This window comes from Tetrao urogallus, assembly GCF_951394365.1.
Source record: "Tetrao urogallus genome assembly, chromosome: 1".
In the NCBI taxonomy this organism is placed as follows: domain Eukaryota; kingdom Metazoa; phylum Chordata; class Aves; order Galliformes; family Phasianidae; genus Tetrao; species Tetrao urogallus.
This window is the reverse complement of record NC_136813.1, coordinates 27287084-27304111: the sequence shown is the minus strand read 5'-3', so window position 1 is coordinate 27304111 and position 17028 is coordinate 27287084. Positions and strand designations below refer to the sequence as shown.

The 17028-nt window shown below is 40.4% G+C and overlaps 1 protein-coding gene across 1 annotated transcript in view; it reads left to right on the top strand.

Moving 5' to 3' along the window:
- Positions 1 to 279: 279 nt before the first annotated feature.
- FNDC3A (fibronectin type III domain containing 3A) overlaps positions 280 to 17028 on the top strand; it is a gene marked incomplete at both ends in the record, with an annotated part of 96178 nt that continues 79429 nt past the window's right edge. Inside the window, one exon of the mRNA XM_079540688.1 lies at positions 280 to 381. Coding sequence (XP_079396814.1) covers positions 280 to 381 — 102 coding nt within the window. The remainder of the gene's footprint in view (positions 382 to 17028) is intronic.

Genomic DNA, 17028 nt, shown 5'->3' with positions numbered 1-17028 from the left:
ATGAATCTTCTAAGGTTCAGCCACTAGAGGGGGTCTAAACCTACCCTCTGTGTAAGTACGGCTTTTCCTAGTCGGTGAAGCATCGTCTTCAAGCTTATGTGCTTGCTGAGAAGTTGTGGAAGCATAGGTGTGTTTTAAGGTGTGTGCAACTTTGTAATTTAAAACAAACAAATCTCACATGAGGCTGTTTTTGAAGGATAACTCTTCAGAGATGTGTATAGTTTAACCATTTGAGTAACTTTTTCTTTGCAGGTGACCTTGTGAATTTGTGTACCGTCGATGATGGCAGAGCACCCACCGTTACTGGATACCAGTTCGATTATAAGTAGTGAAATCCCTCTTCTAACTTCCCCTATTGTTAGCGGGGATGGAGCACAACAGGTAAGAAAACTTCAGTATCTTCTCTTTCCTTCCCCTTCCCGTTTTCCAACAGCATCATTGATATTGATACTGGAATGTCTTCATATGGAGTATTTTTATGTAGCTCTGGTCATTAATGTATTTGAGGGACTGAGCTGAAGATGGAACTAGTGCAGAGAAGAGATTTTTTTAAGAGTATGAAGCAGAAAAACTGCCTTCTGAAAGAATGTTTTCATAGAAATGCAAGACTAGGCAGCTGCCAAGCTGTTGAGCCATGGCCAAGTCTTAATTTAGAAGCTACATATTTACATTATCACATGACCTTGTTGAAATTGATGAGCTTCGCCCCGTGTTAGAGCTTATTAGCTCACACACATGCTAACAACTTTGGCCTCTAGAGTGACTGTCTTCCTTAAAAGTGGGCATCTTGAATGGTGGGACTTGCTCTTGTATGTTTGTGTCTGCCTGGATACTTTTTGAAGTATTCTGTTAGGGAAAAACAGTCAAGCTGATGACTAAGAAAAACACAACTGCAGTTTTGTAATGCTTTAGAAGGGTCAGCTCCAGAAAGAAACTGTGTGTGTGTATATATATATATAAAATAATAATTCTCCCCATCTTTAACTTCAGAAGAATATTTTAGATTCCAGAGAAGCTTGATTCTGGAACAGCTTCTAATGGAAGAAAAGGGGTGAAAAACAAAGTGTCATGGAGCATCTGAACAGACTGAGAGATCACTGTCTGTGATGACAGGAGTCTGCTGGTCTCTTGTTTGATCTTTAGTTATCATAAAGAGGAATTGTTGAATTGTTTTGTAGGGTAAAAATAAGAAAGAAATGTAAAATGAGATTGGAGCATTGATTGCAGCAGTTCGTGAAATTGGGTTTGGGCTGCAGTGAGATATTTGTAGAACAAGCTTAAATGCTGAGAGATCTCATTTATTAAATGCACAGGCAGAACATTCCATAAAGAGAGAAGAGGCAATGCTTTTGCTTTCTCCCAGTTCTGCTTTCAGATACGGAATTTGAGAAGCAGTAACCTGTAACATGCAAGGAAATGAATGTTACTATTTTCTTGCATGTTCTGCCTTGTATAGTTTTTTTTGAAGTCCTGCAAACAGAAAGGAACAAAATATGCGTATGTAAAGTTAAGCATTCCACCATTTATTTTTTTCACCTGAATGTAAATATTCTTTTTTTTCTACTGTTGTTGAAAACTTCTTGTAGACATGTAGCACATTACTTGATGTTGGGAAGAATCTCTGGAGATCACATAGTCAAACCTTCCCTTCTCAAAGCAGGGTCAACTAGAGCAGGTCGCCCAGGGCCATGTCCAGTTGGGATTTACATATTCCCCAAGAAAATTGACTTCACAGGTTTATTTCCCAACCACCCTCAGAATGAAATAATTTCTTAGGCTTCGTTGGAGTTTCTTATTTTAATTTGTGCACGTTGTCTTTTGTCCTGTCACTACTGCTATTAAGAAGACTCAGGCTCTGTGTTGTTTATTCCATTCTGCTCTCAGGTATTCATGCACACTGATAATAAGATCCTCTCCTGAACATTTTCTTCTCCAGGCTGAACACTCCCAGCTCTGTCTCTCCTTACACATCAAACTCTACAGTTCTTTCAACATGTTTGTAGCTTTTTGCTGCAGTATATCCATGTCTCTCATACTGAAGAGCTCAGAACTGGGCCTACTACTCCAGATCTCATAGCTTCTAGCTGTGGAAAAGATCACCTCCCTTGGCCTGTTGGCAGTGTTCTACTTCACAGAAACACAGAATGACCAGGGTTGGAAAGGACCTCAAGGATCATGAATCTGCAACCCCCCTGCCACATGCAGGGCCATGAACCTCCCCATTTAATACTGGACTATGCAGCTTCATGCAGCTCAGGAAGCTGTTGACCTTTGCTATGAGGGTGCATTGCTGGCTCACATTCAAGTTGTCCACTTGGAACCGTAGGTCCAGTTTTGTAAAGCCACTTCCAAACATGGTAGGTACTGTTGCATGAGGTTGTTCTTCTCCAGAGGTGGGCTTCGTGTTTCCCTCCGCTGAACCCAAAGATGCCTGCTGGTCCATTTCATTTGCTAGTTGAGGTTTTCCTAGTTGGCAGAACAGCTATCAACTCCTCTTCCAGACTTTATGCCACTTGCAGACTTGCTGATGATGCACTGTGTCCCATCTTGCAGGTGTTCACTGAAGATAGTAAACAGTATTCTGCCCCGTGACAAGCAATGAGGTGGACAGTTGCTGATAGCTTTTACTAATGCTGGCAGTTCAGCTAGTGCTCAGTCTATTACACTGCCTATGTCTAAACTGTAGCTCATCATTTTCCATATGAAGATGTTATGTGAGACAGCATCAGAAGCTTTACTGAGGTCATGACAAACAGTATCTACTGCTTTCCCCTTGTTTATCATGCTGATAATTTCATTGTAGAAGGCTATACAGATTTATCAGTTTCTCCTTTGTGAATTGGTACAGGTTACCCCCAGTCACTTTTTTTTTTTTAAATCCACAGTGTGTTTTGGAAATGTTTTCTGGGAAGATTTACTCCCTCATCTTTGCAAGGCTCAATGTGGTGTCCACCAGCCTGTAGCTCCTTTGGTCCTCTTTTGAAGATTGCAGTGACATTTGCTTTCTTTCAGTCCTTGGGAACCTTCCCTAATTGCCATAACCTTACAAAAGTAGTTGAGACTGAACTACTACTTCTGCCTTCTCCAAAAACAAGACTAGCAAACTGTGCTGTCAAAAATCATTTTGTAATGGTGTGGGATTTTAAGTCGGATATTTACCTGAATGTTCTTTTGGGGATACTTCTTCATTAAAATGTTGCCTTTTTTTTTTTTTTTTTTTTTTTTTTTTTACCAAGCAGGATTAAATCTGAAAAACAAGCAAATAATTTGATTAAAGAAGAAAGTTGTGGGATTTTGTCACGGAGTCGACTAGATCAATCTATGTCCGTGACAGGGGCGACAGGCCTCTGCCCTCCCCCCCCCCACCCCAGTCCCACAAAAATGGGAAGGAAGGAAGGGAGGAAAAGAACAGCGGCAACAATCTATGGAGGAAAACTTATTTTACTATAATATCGGAATACAAAATAACACAATATACAATTTAATTGAAATTGAGATTAATAAATCAGACAAGATGAGAGAGAGAGAGAGTTCCCAGGACCGATTCAAACCTGAAAAGCTTGGAACGGCTAGGAAAGCACCTCCAGCACCCACTGCAAGGCAGCAAGAGAGCGCCCCCCCCCACCCGGAACGGTCAGATCCCGTGACTGCTGTAATGTACAGGGATAGGTACCTGGGATTGGGGCAGTGACACTTTAATGCCCTGTACACTACATGATGTTTTGATGTGGAATACTGAAACCATAAAAACATAGAACCATGACAGATTTCTTGATTGCATGTATACTGTAGGTGTCCCTTTTTAAAAAAAAAATAAAGTTTCTTCATAGACCTGTTGTCTAAAGAGGAACGGATAGTTCTAGTGTTTTTCAGTTAAAAGGAAAAATACATTTTCAGCAAGCATTGGTCAGCCCTTCAGTGATCATTTTTCTTCCTTTTGTGATAACCAACATTGCCTACTGGTTTGTGTTAGTGACTAGTGAAAATCATGACTTGTTTTCTGTCCTTCTTTTCCATCTTATACATGACTCATGAAGAATTTTGCAGGTGTGGGTTTTTTTTTTTTCAGTGGCAAGAAATTTTGCTGGAAACCCCTTTTATATCTGCTGATTAAAAAGCCATCATTATGTAGAAAAAGGTTTCTGTATGTAAAACATGGGCAATTCAGAATTAAAGGCGCCGTTTCCTTTGTCAGGGTTGCCAAATTAAGGCTTCTCCATGGGAAGGGCAGACAGAATTTACAAGCATCTTGTATCAAGCAGTCCTTGAGAGCAGACCTGCAGAGAAGGGCTTGGGAGTCTTGGTGGATGAAAAACTCAACGTGAGCCAGCAGTGTGCTCTTGGAGCTCAGAAAGCAAACGATATCCTGGAGTCCATCGGAAGAAGGGTGGCCAGCAGAAACAGGGAGGTGATTGTCTCCCTGCCCTCATGAAGCCCCATCTGGAGTACTGTGTCCAGTTGTGGGGCTCCCAATGCAGGAAAGACAGAGAGCTGTTGGAGAGGGTCCGGAGGAGAGCCACAAAGATGATCAGAGGGCTGGAGCACCTCCCCTACAAAGACAGGCTGAGGAAGCTGGGCTTGTTCAGCTTGCAGAAAAGAAGGCTGTGGGGTGACCTCACTGCAGCCTTTCAGTACCTGAAAGGAGCCTACAAACAGGAGGGGAATCAACTCTTGACAAGGGTAGATAACAGCAGGACAAGGGGAAATGGTTTTAAGTTGAGGGAGGGCAGATTTAGGTTGGATGTCAGGGAGAAGTTCTTTGAAGTTCTTTGAAGTTCGTTGAAGTTCTTTCACCACTATGAGAGTGGTGAGGTGCTGGAACAGGCTGCCCAGAGAGGTTGTGGATGCCCTGTTCATCTCTGGAGGTGTTCAAGGTTAGGGTGGATGGGGCCCTGGGCAGCCTGGTCCAGTGTTAAATGTGGAGATTGGTGGCCCTGCGTGTGGCATGGGTGGGTTGGAGCTTCATGATCCTTGAAATCCCTTCCACCCCAAGCCATTCTGTGATTACAATACAACCATAACAAATAACTTTGTTATACTGGTGAAAGAAGTATGTATACATCTTCAAATGAAATGTATTGAAGTATAAAGCAGTTAGGCGTTTTTCATGTGTTTTGAAAAATATTTTAACCTGAGTATTAGGTCACTTTGTTTGTTTGTTTTACAATGGAGCGCCATCACTCCAGTGTGTACTCAGTGCCACATTCCTATGTCTCTTAACTCCAGGGCTGAGAGCTCTGCTGCTTTCTTGGGTAGCCTGTTCCAGTGCTTGGCCACTCCCTCTGTGAAGAAATCCTTGCTGCTGTTCAATTTAAACCTTCCCTGGTGCAAATTGAGGCCATTTCCTTGCATCCTGTTACTTGTCATCTGAGGAAATGACACCCTCCTTGTTAATACTTCTTTTCAGATAGTTGCAGAGGGTAATAATGTTTCCCCTCAGCTTCCTCTTCTCCAGACTAAACAACCACAATTACCTCAGCTGTTCTCTTGCTTCTAGTCATTCACCAGCTTTTTGCTGTTCCTCTTGGCTGCACTAGTTCTAATGCAGACCAAGATGCCATTGGCCTTCTCGACCACTTGAACGCTCTGCTAGCTCATGTTCAGCCGGCTGTGATGAGCACCCTGAGGTCCTTTTCTGTCAGGCACTTTTTATCTCCTCAAGCCCTTGCCATTGCATGGAGTTGTTGTGACCCAAGTAGCCAAGGACCCAGCAGCAAGCCTTGTTGATAGCATTGTGATTGGACTCAGCAGGAGCAGTAAATGAGTTACTGAAGTGATAAAGACCATCCAATGCTTTTCTAGAACAGTACATATTTTCAAGATCTATTTCAAGTACTTAAAGCTCTGCTAGCAGTTTAAACTTGAAGTAGTACAAATATTTGAATGTGATAAGATGAAAGGTCACATATAGGAAAGAAGAGCTTGATCAGGTTAAAGCTGAAACTTTCCACCCTATTTTAAAACAAAACAGTTCACAAGATGAGTTTCAGAGAAGCTGATATTAGTTTTACAGTACGAAACTGAAGAAAAGGAAGAGCACATTTGGAGCCCGTTAGCTCTTCTCATTTTATTATGCACTGCTTTTACACTGTATCACCACTGTGTTTAATGTGGTAGTGTATGTGGTAGAATGGGTAGTGTACTCCTTCAGTCTTAGTGATAATGATGGGTATGAAATATGGAGAAGCTGAGAAAAACTAGTTTATACTAAGAAAGCATTGTATGATAGGATAGTCCTGGTTTTGTGGTGGAGATGAGCAAGCCACCCAGGAAAATGTGGAGGAAAGTTCATTTTTTCTTTAACAGGTTCTTTGTTTTCCTGATAGTAAATTGGAGTTAAATTGTTTCAGACAGTCCCTACTGCACCCTGCTCCTGAGGGGAGACCTCATTGCACTGTACAACTTCCTGAAGGGAGGTTGTGGTGCAAAAGGGTCTGGCCTCTTCTCCCAGGCAAATAGTAGGATCTGAGGAAACGGCCAGAAGTTATACCAGAGGAGGTTTAGGTTGGACATTAGGAGAAACTTTTTCTCTCAAAGGGTGGTCAGGCACTGGAATGGCTGCCCAGGGAGGTGGTGGAGTCACTGTCCCTGGCAGTGTTCAAGAGGCGTCTGGATGAGGAGCTACGAGATACGGTTTAGTAGCTTGTGGCACTGATGGGAATGGGAGGGTGGTTGGACTGGATGATCTTGCAGGTCATTTCCAAACTTGTGATTCTGTGATTCACCCAGTGCTCTACCCAACACAAAACAATAAACTACTGACAGAAGTTTGCAGCAGCCCTCCAGTTCTGACCCTCTTTGCACCTTCCCACTAAAGCCTTTAAGTTGCGGAGAGACATCCCAGTCTAAAATTGGTGTCCTTCATTACCAAGAAGATAGATAACACTCTGAGTAGCCCTCTTCTAAATGTTTCCTTTTCTTTGAGGCGTGGGGCACAAAGTATTTGACCTTTAGTCAGCTTTATTTCTCAGTGAGGTACCACCAAAAAGTCATACCTTCAGGTTATGAAGCTGGTTGCTTACTTTGTTTATCATAGAATCAAAGAATGGCCTGGGTTGAAAAGGACCACAGTGATCATCTAGTTTCAACCCCCCTGCTATGTGCAGGGTTGCCAACCACGAGACCAGGCTGCCCAGAGCCACATCCAGCCTGGATGTTTTTGTGTAATATATATGGAATGTGTGTTGTATACGCAGTATATGCAGTATATGAGTTTAAGTGCAAATTGAGTTTTGCAAATTCTTTGAATTAAATAGATATTTAGCATTAAATCTACAAGTTAGTATTTCTAAAATGAATTTCTTTGAGTATGAAGACTTTGATGTTAAAGTTGGCATTAACCTTTTAAAGTCTTTGGTCAGACAGCTATGAAAGCAAGTACTTCTAAAAATTCCCTTTTATGACTTTCTGATTATATAGGCGGGGTTAAAGCAGAAAGGTAATAAAGATCTGAATCAGGTTACTGAATGTTTTTCCTCAGTTTTTCATTTGATGCTTCTGTTTCTGAAAGGCATCTGAAAGGTATATAATCAAGTTCCAGCTTGCTTTGGTTTTGCCTTGCTGCTGGAAATCAAGCCTACAACTGCATGTCTTGCATAATCTTTTTCCTCTAAGAAAATAATCTGTGCTAAATGTTGTTTAAAAACATACACTGTTATAAATGTTCCCACAGCTTTCCGTATTGTGCTCTTTTCCTTCCTTTTATCTTTGTTTTGATTTCATAGAGTACATGCATGGCTGCTTCTGTCTTATTTTTTTACTTCCCCTTTGGCTCTGTTGGATTAGCGTATATGTCGAACTTTTTCAGGGACTCATTAAAGCTGGTTTTAGTTGACAATTATTCTTCCATACTTCAGTGACTTCATAGCACTGAAATGCAACAGAATTATGCCCACTGGAATCACTAACACTCTTCTGCATAGAATACTGCAGCTGCAATGTACAGAAGGTGATTGTCAAGCTGATTATTTTTTTTTTGCAGTGTTTCTTAGTAGTTCTCTGTAGCAGTCATCACTGAAAGATATGTAAAACTTATCTTGGATATTTCATATGCAAAAGATACTTTCTGTAAAAGTCGGTTATGAGTTTTTTAGAAAAGGCTGTAAAAAGGATGTGAGTTTTGATGCCCAAAACTTATTTAATCCTTGCTGTATCTCTAAATCCTTCATATTCTTTTGGTCAGGAAGAGTGAAGTCTTAAATGTAGACTGCTTTTTGCCTTTGAAAGCAATTTTCTCTTGTGCATTTAAGCTGTATCTTTGATTGCAAATGCATTGAAAACTTGCTTTACATTTGAAGAAGAGGTCTTTGTTCTTAGCAGAAAGTGATAGAATTCAAAATACCCTCATTTTTTAGTTAGGTACGAATATTGTATTGCTCTTAGATGGTAAGTAAAAAGCAGCATTGGATTTAGTGCACAATTAATATTTGCATCTGAATATATTTTAGTATTTACCAGCTGAAAAAAAATGTACAAAGGAGTATGAAGGCTGTGTAGTTCTCAGCCTTCCTACTTGTATTCAGTAGGAAGACTCATGGAATTAAGTAGTTTCATAAAGCTTCTCTGATAGTCCTCTTTCCTTCTAAACATCTGATTTAATTTGTGTGCTGTGAATCCTAGAACAGTTTTAGTCTCTAGTTTAGTTAGATTCCTCCCAAGATACTTGTGACATGGCTTCCCCCTGTGGAATGAGCCTCTGGAAGCTGACATCTTGGAGATGTGGGAGACATGGGAAAATCAGATTTAAAGTCAAGTATTAGTCACTCTAGGTTGCAAGTACAGTCAATGGGGATAAATAAGCACTTAGTGGAAGCTGATATCTGTCTTGTTTTAGTAAGGTGACTAAAGAGCTGCGCCTATATTGAAGTGCTTTATTTAATGAGATGAGTAGGCGCAAACGACCTGTGGCTACAAGCACTGAGGTAGCCCAGTTCCTCTCTGCAGTCTGTTGCAGGTGCTCCCAGTTTCTGAGTCTTTGCTCCTCTGTCATCAACATTTGGAAGGGTGTCCTGTTTAGGCTCAGGCATGGTGATTGCTTCCTTCCTTCCATTGAACGTTTAATGTTAAGTGGAGCCCAGGATCTGAATGCCAGAGTCAAAAACATACGGAGTAGTCCTCAGTACTTATGTCTGTTCTTCAAAAGGTAGCTATTGTAATCTCTCTGCAAAACAAAAATGTAACTGCTTTGCAAAGTTACTTTAATGACTGAAATTCATCTGAAGTACATCCCTTGCTAGCTAAGCCTGTTTCTCATGGTGGCTGAGGAGTTTCTTAATTTATAAGTGGGCAAAGTCCATCTAAGCCTCTGCATGTTCCAGAATTACACATTTCATAGAGCAGTCAGAATGACGTCCTTAGGGATGAAGTAGATTCTGGTTTATGCACCACAGTAAAAAAAAAAAAAAAAAAAAAAAAAAAAAAAAAAAAAAAGGCCTTTGGCTCTAATTTCTTTCTCGTTCTTTTTGAAAGTAGAGGAGAAAACACACAGGAAAGATATTTATAGGCTGTGGAGTTTGCATCACTTGGTCAGTACAAGCTGAGCCTTCCTAACCTCACTGAATCTAGGAGAGAGCCCTCAGTTTCTTTCCTAACGCTGTTTCGTGTTGTCCATGCAGTGTTTTGGTGTCCAGCAATACCCGAATCTGAGTGTGTGGGGAGAACTTCTGGGAGACAGAAAGAAGGGGGGCTGCAAGAGACTACTTGAGAAGTGCCATCAAAACCCGTGCTATCCTATTTGTATGTGTGTGAAATGCATTTTTTAATAACTTCAGAATACAGTTCTTCCTTTGGCACTTCCTTTGGTAGTCCGGATTTAACATTCCTACTTTAAATAGCAATCTTTAATACTACAAGCTTTTAACATATTCCTGTGTCACCAAACGGAGCTGTCATAAGAAATGCTGGGAAATAACAAAACTCTCTTCTTGTCCATATTCTTTGCAAACTGATGGCCTACATATTTTTAAAATTTTGTAAACTCTTTAGAAGATGGATGCCTACACTCTTCCATCTTGTTTGTTTACATTTTTCTCTGAATTTTACAATTGCATTGTAAAAGAGAGATTGTTTTGAAAGGGCATTTTTAATTCAAGTTTCTAGTTGTTGTTCGGGTAAGTTTTAGACTCTAAATCTTTGTCAAAAATGCAGGGAAAAGAAGGCAGCAATACCTTCTCTCCCTTCTTCTCTTTAATCCTTTGGAATAACTCCAGTATAAATTACAGAGCACTGCACAGCCAGAATGATCTCAGCTGCCAAGCACTTGGCGAAGTTCTCCACCAGTAACCTGATGTTGGAGTAACTTCTTGACTGTAGAGTAAGGCATGCAGCGTGTCTCCCATTTGCTGGATCCTCTTTTTGCACTGCAGAAACCTGATGGAGATCAGAGCAAGTGCTGAAATGGCTCTGCCTCAGCCTACAGAGGGAGAATCAGTTGTAGCATTATAACCTTTCTGAAATCATGTATTAAAGTGCTAGGCCAAAGGTTGATCCTGACTGCTTTATAACATTGTATATTGTTTCTCATGAATGCCAGACTGATTGTGCATGTTTTCAGACGTGTCTAGATATTACTGACAAAGAAATTCTTTTAGGTGAGGAATGCCATTGACTTGCATCATCACTTGCATATCTTCTATTTTTTCAATCTGAGTTTCCTCATCTCAACCAGCTTTTGTGATGTTTGTAGGATTCTTGTTTAATGTATTGTTAGGCATTTTATGGAGGCAAAATGCTAGCAGCGCTGTAATTGTGGCACGACAACTTAGCTTGTTTCAAATGTGTGCTTTTTAAGATCATCACAGTATTTAGACCTTCACAGCTTGATTAGGGGTGTAGACAGTCATCCAAAGTAGTTGCTTTTTGGCAAGTGGAACACCAAATAACACATATTTGACATAGAATACGCAGCAACTGCTGGTACAGCTTGCAGGCAAAGTGCAGGAGTTGTGAACCCATGAACTTCTTGATTCTCTAAGCATTGGAACAATCTACCCAAATATTAGTAGTTCCTTGAGCAATAAAGTGTTAATTGTTTGTCCCTTTCATTCAGACACAAATCTCTGTTAAATTCATTTTCCAAAGTTAATCTGACAGTCTTCTATCTTTTAATCTGTCTGGATACAACTTAAATGAGTTTATTCCCTGATGCTGCTTCAGATTGTTTCAAATAAAGCAGACGTATGGAAGGTGCCTATCAAGGGGACTGGCCATCCTCTGTGAGGATTAGCTGCAAGCTTAGCCCTTACCACTTTACTGTGCAGTATGAGCTCTGTCCTTCCTTCAGTTTGCTTAGCATTGTAAAACTCAAGTTCATTGGACTATGGTGAAATAAGAATAATCTGGTTCACATCTTGTATTTTTTATTTATGGAGGTTGATGTTTGTAACTTCTGGCCAGGACCAGATGTTTCAGAAAGTTCCAGAGTTAAGTGACTGCTCCTAACAATATCCTTCTAATTCCTGGTAAACAAGGATTAGCTTAAAACTTTGAAACACAAATGTTTGTCAGTTGCATTATACAGATCCTTTGAAACACTTCTGTAACTCTTACACTTTTGTTTTTTTCATGATTTAAAGATATTACAGTGGGATTACTTTAAGTAGCAAATCTGTGCACTTTCTACTAACCACAGCCTGTTTCTATGCAAATGAAACAGATTGGGTTTGCTGTAAATGAGACAAATAAAACTTTGCTTAGCCAAGCTGTGAGAATTGTGTAGTACAGAAGAGAAGAGACAAAACAGATGAAGTAGATTAAAAAGAAAAAGTAAATATTTCTCAGCAATGAAATGTGAGACATGGAGCATAGGGACACTGTTATACGTAGACATTGACAAGTCTTGAACATGTTTGTCAGTGAAATTAGATGCAGATTTTAACATTTCTCTTTTTACTGGTTCTTAGAAGGCTTTCTATTTTTACAAAACAAGGCTCCAGCTCTCCAAACCATCTATTTTTTCTCATCCTGTGATCGGCTTTCAGCTCATCTTTCATATCAAGAGAGCTCTGCTCTTCATGTGGAAGAAGTGTGGGGGGGAAACATATGGGTACAGCAGAATTTCTAAAACTTTTTCATAAACAAAAGCTCCCTGTGCCAGAAGAAATGGTCACCAATTATCAGATCTTTCCAACCTCCTGTACTACACAAAGCAGCAAAGACTTACAGAAATGTATAGTTTCAAATATTGGTTCCACTGAGTAGTACTTAATATATCAACCTCTTCCTTTTCCCAGTTACTTTTAGGGATAGTCAGTGGTCAAAGTGCATGCAGTGGTGCTGGCAGCATGTTGGAGCAGTAGCTAAAGGTGAAATACTTGTTGATTTTTATGTCAGCTGCATTTTAGAAAAATGGCAGTTGCTTGCTGTCATCCCTGAAAATATCCAGAGGTCTTGCAGTTTGGCAAAATAGCCTCAATAAACTGAAGGAGAAGCCATGTTGTCATTAAAAAATCTGGTTCTCATCTTTTTGCTTTAAATCCCAAGCATGTGAATTGTTACTGCAACATATTAAGTAAATCAATTAGGTTCAGTGCAAGGTGCCAAGTGCAGGGTGCTGCACTTGGGTCGAGGCAATCCCAGGTGTTTATACAAACTGGGGGAAGATCTCTTTGAGAGCAGCCCTGTGGAGAAGGACTTGGGGGTTCCTGATAGACGAGAAGCTGGACATGAGCCAGCAGTGTGTGCCTGCAGCCCGGAAGGCCAACTGTGTTCTGGGCTGCATTAACAAAGGGGTGGCCAGCAGGGAGAGGGAGGTGACTGTCCCCCTCTACTTGGCTCTTGTGAGGCCCCATCTGGAGTTCAGGTCTGGGGACCTCAGTACAAGAAAGATGCAGAGCTCTTGGAACAGGTCAAGAGGAGGGCACTAAGATGATCAGAGGGCTGGAGCACCTCTCCTGTGAGGAAAGGCTGAGGGAACTGGGCTTGTTTAGCTTGGAGAAGAGAAGGCTCTGGGGAAACCTCATTATGGCCTCCCAGTATTTGAAGGGAGCATATAAACAGGAGGGGAATGGCTGTTTATGAGGGTGGACAGTGATAGGACAACGGGGAATGGTTTTAAACTGAGACAGGGGAGGTTTAGGTTAGATATCAGGAGGAAGTTTTTCACCCAGAGGGTGGTGACGCACTGGAACAGGTTGCCCAAGGAGGCTGTGGATGCCCCATCCCTGGAGGCATTCAAGGCCAGGCTGGATGTGGCTCTGGGCAGCCTGGTCTGCTGGTTGGCAACCCTGCACATAGCAGGGGGTTGAAACTGGATGGACATTGTGGTCCTTTTCAACCCAGACCATTCTGTGATTCTATGATTCTGTACCCCTCACAGCTCAATTAATTCTTAATTCTTAATTCTGTATGGATTTCCTCCTGACTTCTGGAAAGGGAGATCTGCTAATAACTTTTACTACTCAGATCTTTTCTGTTTTTCATTAGGAAAGTAAAACTTTATTGTTAAGAACATTGCATAATGTTCCGTGGTGATGATCTGTATCTGTAAGACATTTGTACGTGAGGGTGAGAAGCCTGTTTTCTGTAATTCATGCTACAAAACAAGATTTTAGACAAAAATTCTGGCATTACTTTTCTGAATTGATATGACAGACATGTTTGCCTATCTTGCCATGAATTAATACCACCTAACTCAGAAATCAGCGTCAAGTTTTCAGAACTTTTCAGTTTTCAGCCAGCATAAGTAGGGAAGGAGAAGGTTTAATAGAAGGTGGAGTTTGAGCAGTCTTGTGAAAGATGACATTAAGACAGTTATAGTTGGAAATGAAATTCTTGAAAAGCATGAGATTCTTAAATTGTTTTGAATTGCCAAAGACCCTAGGAATAGTTTTAATCCAACTTCTATAACTGATGTCACTTTGTTGGTGTTTTTTTCCCTTCTTATTTTATAGTCTTATGTTGTCAGTAATATACGTTACATAGATCATTTGCATTTTTCCATTTAACCACTTTTTGAAATGTTAGCAGGTTTCATTCTGAAAAAGAGTTGTCCTTTGCCTCATCAGCATAATGATATGGACAAGATATTTTGGAAAACTGAATTGTGCTACGTTTGTGACTGACATCACCTTAGCTGGACCACAGCTGTGGTTCCATCTGGCAATTCGTGTGCAGCTCGTGAATAACAGCACTGCAGTCCTGCAATGTTCTGAGATCAGTAGCTCTTAGGGCCGTGCAAATGGGGCATCAAACCCACAAATCACAATGCATCAGCTTCAGAGCTGCAGTGGAATTATCCAGACTCAGTGTCTGCTTTTCCCCATTCATTGGACCGTGCTCTGGGGAGACAAAGTAGCTGCAACATTCCATGTAACAGAAGACCATACACAGATGGAAAAAAACAGCCCCTTTTAAAATTAAACATAAATGTTTTCAGTAATAAAATGATGCTGGATATGGAGAACTGTTATCTTGACCTAGAAAGCTTTTTCTTGATAAAGAACGTTGTGCTGATGAATCACAGAGAATGTGAACTGAAGATAGAATACTCCAATAGCCTTTCTTTTAACTGAGCTGTAGGCTTGAGTCTCTTTATATAAAAGCTCAGACAATACTGTCCAAATAATGTTTAATCTTTCTATGGCTCAGGCAATGTCTAGTCAGTGATCTAACATTCTCACATTGCAGGTACCAGGTTGTTAAGATGCCCTTTCATCTGCCATGTCTGCTTAGGGGCCAGGACTTAGACCATAAGCACAGGCTTATACCGTATGTGGTATTTGAAGTAAATTCTCGCAGGGAGAGAGAAATGAGTGTTTTCCCTTACATAGCTGTCTTTGTACAAGAGAGAGCATGCCAATGGACCCCTGCTATTGTTGGGATTAGAGGCAGCAGATGTTAAATTGTCAGAAAGTAATACTGGATGATTTCCGTTCAATTCCACTCTTTATTGGGGGCTAATAGAGGGAAACAATCTTTGTCACCTGCAATGCCTTAAATATTAATACCTAATAAAAGGTATTTCTGGTTCTTGCATTACTTAAGGCAGGCATATATGTAAATAGGAAATTTTAAAGTAGAATTGGGAAACATGCTTTTCCCTTTCCATGCCACCTAATGTACCAAACAAAAATGCACAGTATGTAGTAAAGAGTATTTAAGAACAAGTGCATTAAAATCCAACTGATCACTTCTTTGCTGTATTTTTTTAAATTCTCTTTTAAAGTGTTCTTTATTCCTTCCCCCTCACCCCCCTTCTGGCTTATTTGCACACGAGTCATGAGCTGCATCATATTCATTCATATGCATTCAAGGATACAGTCAGAAGTTGGCTCATTCCTGCTTAGTATATCCTATCTGGGAATCAGGAGGCTAAATTAAAAACGCACTTATAAAATGGAATATATTTGGAAGCTTTGTTCTCTTAAACCCGAGCCTTCTGTTGACTGACGTTAGATGATCCAGAAGCAGATGCTGCAGCAGCTATTTGTTGATTTAGTTGCTATGGTGACATGATACATTCGTGTACAGCAGGAAGCTCACTGTACGTTGGCTAATTTGATAGGAAGGAAGGCTTGAGGTAGGTATTGCCGACTATATTGTTAATTGATCCTACCTTTCCCATCCTGCCTCCACATGCTGTTTGGATGCACAGCTCTAGGGAGAGGTAGAGGGAGATGCTCCGGCGTGACGGTCAGGTTAAGGTGCCCTGCTGAGGGGGCCAGTGCTCAGCACATCGCCGAAGATTGCCTCATATTGAGTGAATGGAACAGATTGGAGCATCTGGAGCGGTGACTGTTGGATCCTCCTTCAGCCTTTGTCACTGTGGTAGCACCAGTTGAATGAGAGAAATAAAAGGATGCGAGCAACAGTAAGTCAAAGCGCTAAGGCTTTTGAAATGGGATACTAGATTTAAGCATGCCACTAATTAACATCTTGATTGGAACGATTAGTGGAAAAAAACTGTGATTGTTCGGAATGCCCCAATGACAGAGCATAAATGTGGCTCTGCCTGGAAGTTGTGTGTTGTGTTATATTCACCCTTTTCCAGAAATGCACCCTTTTTTAATCTCGTTGCAGACAGGCTTTTAAAGGTACAGCATGCATCTTGCAATGGACGTGGCTGTACCAATCTATAAGCAGATTTAGTTGGGGATTTCTAACGTTCTGAAGTCACGATGGCCAAGAGAATTAATGACAGTTTTTTCCTAAATTTGTGAAATGCTCAAAAATGAACCAACCTGTGTCCTTGTGGCTGAAAATACTTGTCATCAGTACTATGGAGCTAATTTCAGCTGCAGTATTTTTAGTCGAACCACTGCTTATTTTACATTTCTGTACCTTACCAGCATGCTTAAGTACATGATTTCATTGCAATCATTCTGTTATTTCAGATATATACTGACAATCATTTGCTACTGAATTAGCACCTGTATCCACATAATGCTAAACACAGATTAAAAATGAATAAAAAATAAAAGAAAATCAACCGTGGGGCTCTTGTAACTTTCCCAATAATCCTCCTTCAGAAAAGAGCATTATTTCTGCTAATACAGAAATGGATTATGATTGGTGCTTTTTAAGTTACAGTTTCAAGGTCCAGGGAGGAAACAATTTGAGACACTTTATCTGTTTAGTTTTCCAGACTTCTGTTTGTGTGAGGGTGAGAAGATCCTCAAAAGATGCAGTCCCCCAAAACAGCACGAGAGAAAACCAGAACTCTGCTTTTCAGCAGTACAGTTTTGCTTCAGTTTGTAACCCTTTCTGTGTACAGGAAGATTCTTCCTACATATTTCATTGAAATATGCTATAACCATAGTTGTAATGCAACATATGTAACCTGCTCTTAGTTATTCCTGTTATATGTGATTTTCACAGTGAATGAGATCAATTTATTATATCCTAGCTTCTTCCCTGCTTTCTCCCTGCATTTTCAACGTATTTCAGTATTTTCATTTTTATTCTGGAATATCAGTCAGTTTTGGAGTGAAGGATTGGATTTTTTTTTATTGTGATATATTTAATGGCAGATCTGTTAGCTCTGTTAACTCAAGTTAAATATATCTAGAAGCTTTTAAGTTGGTTGGAAAA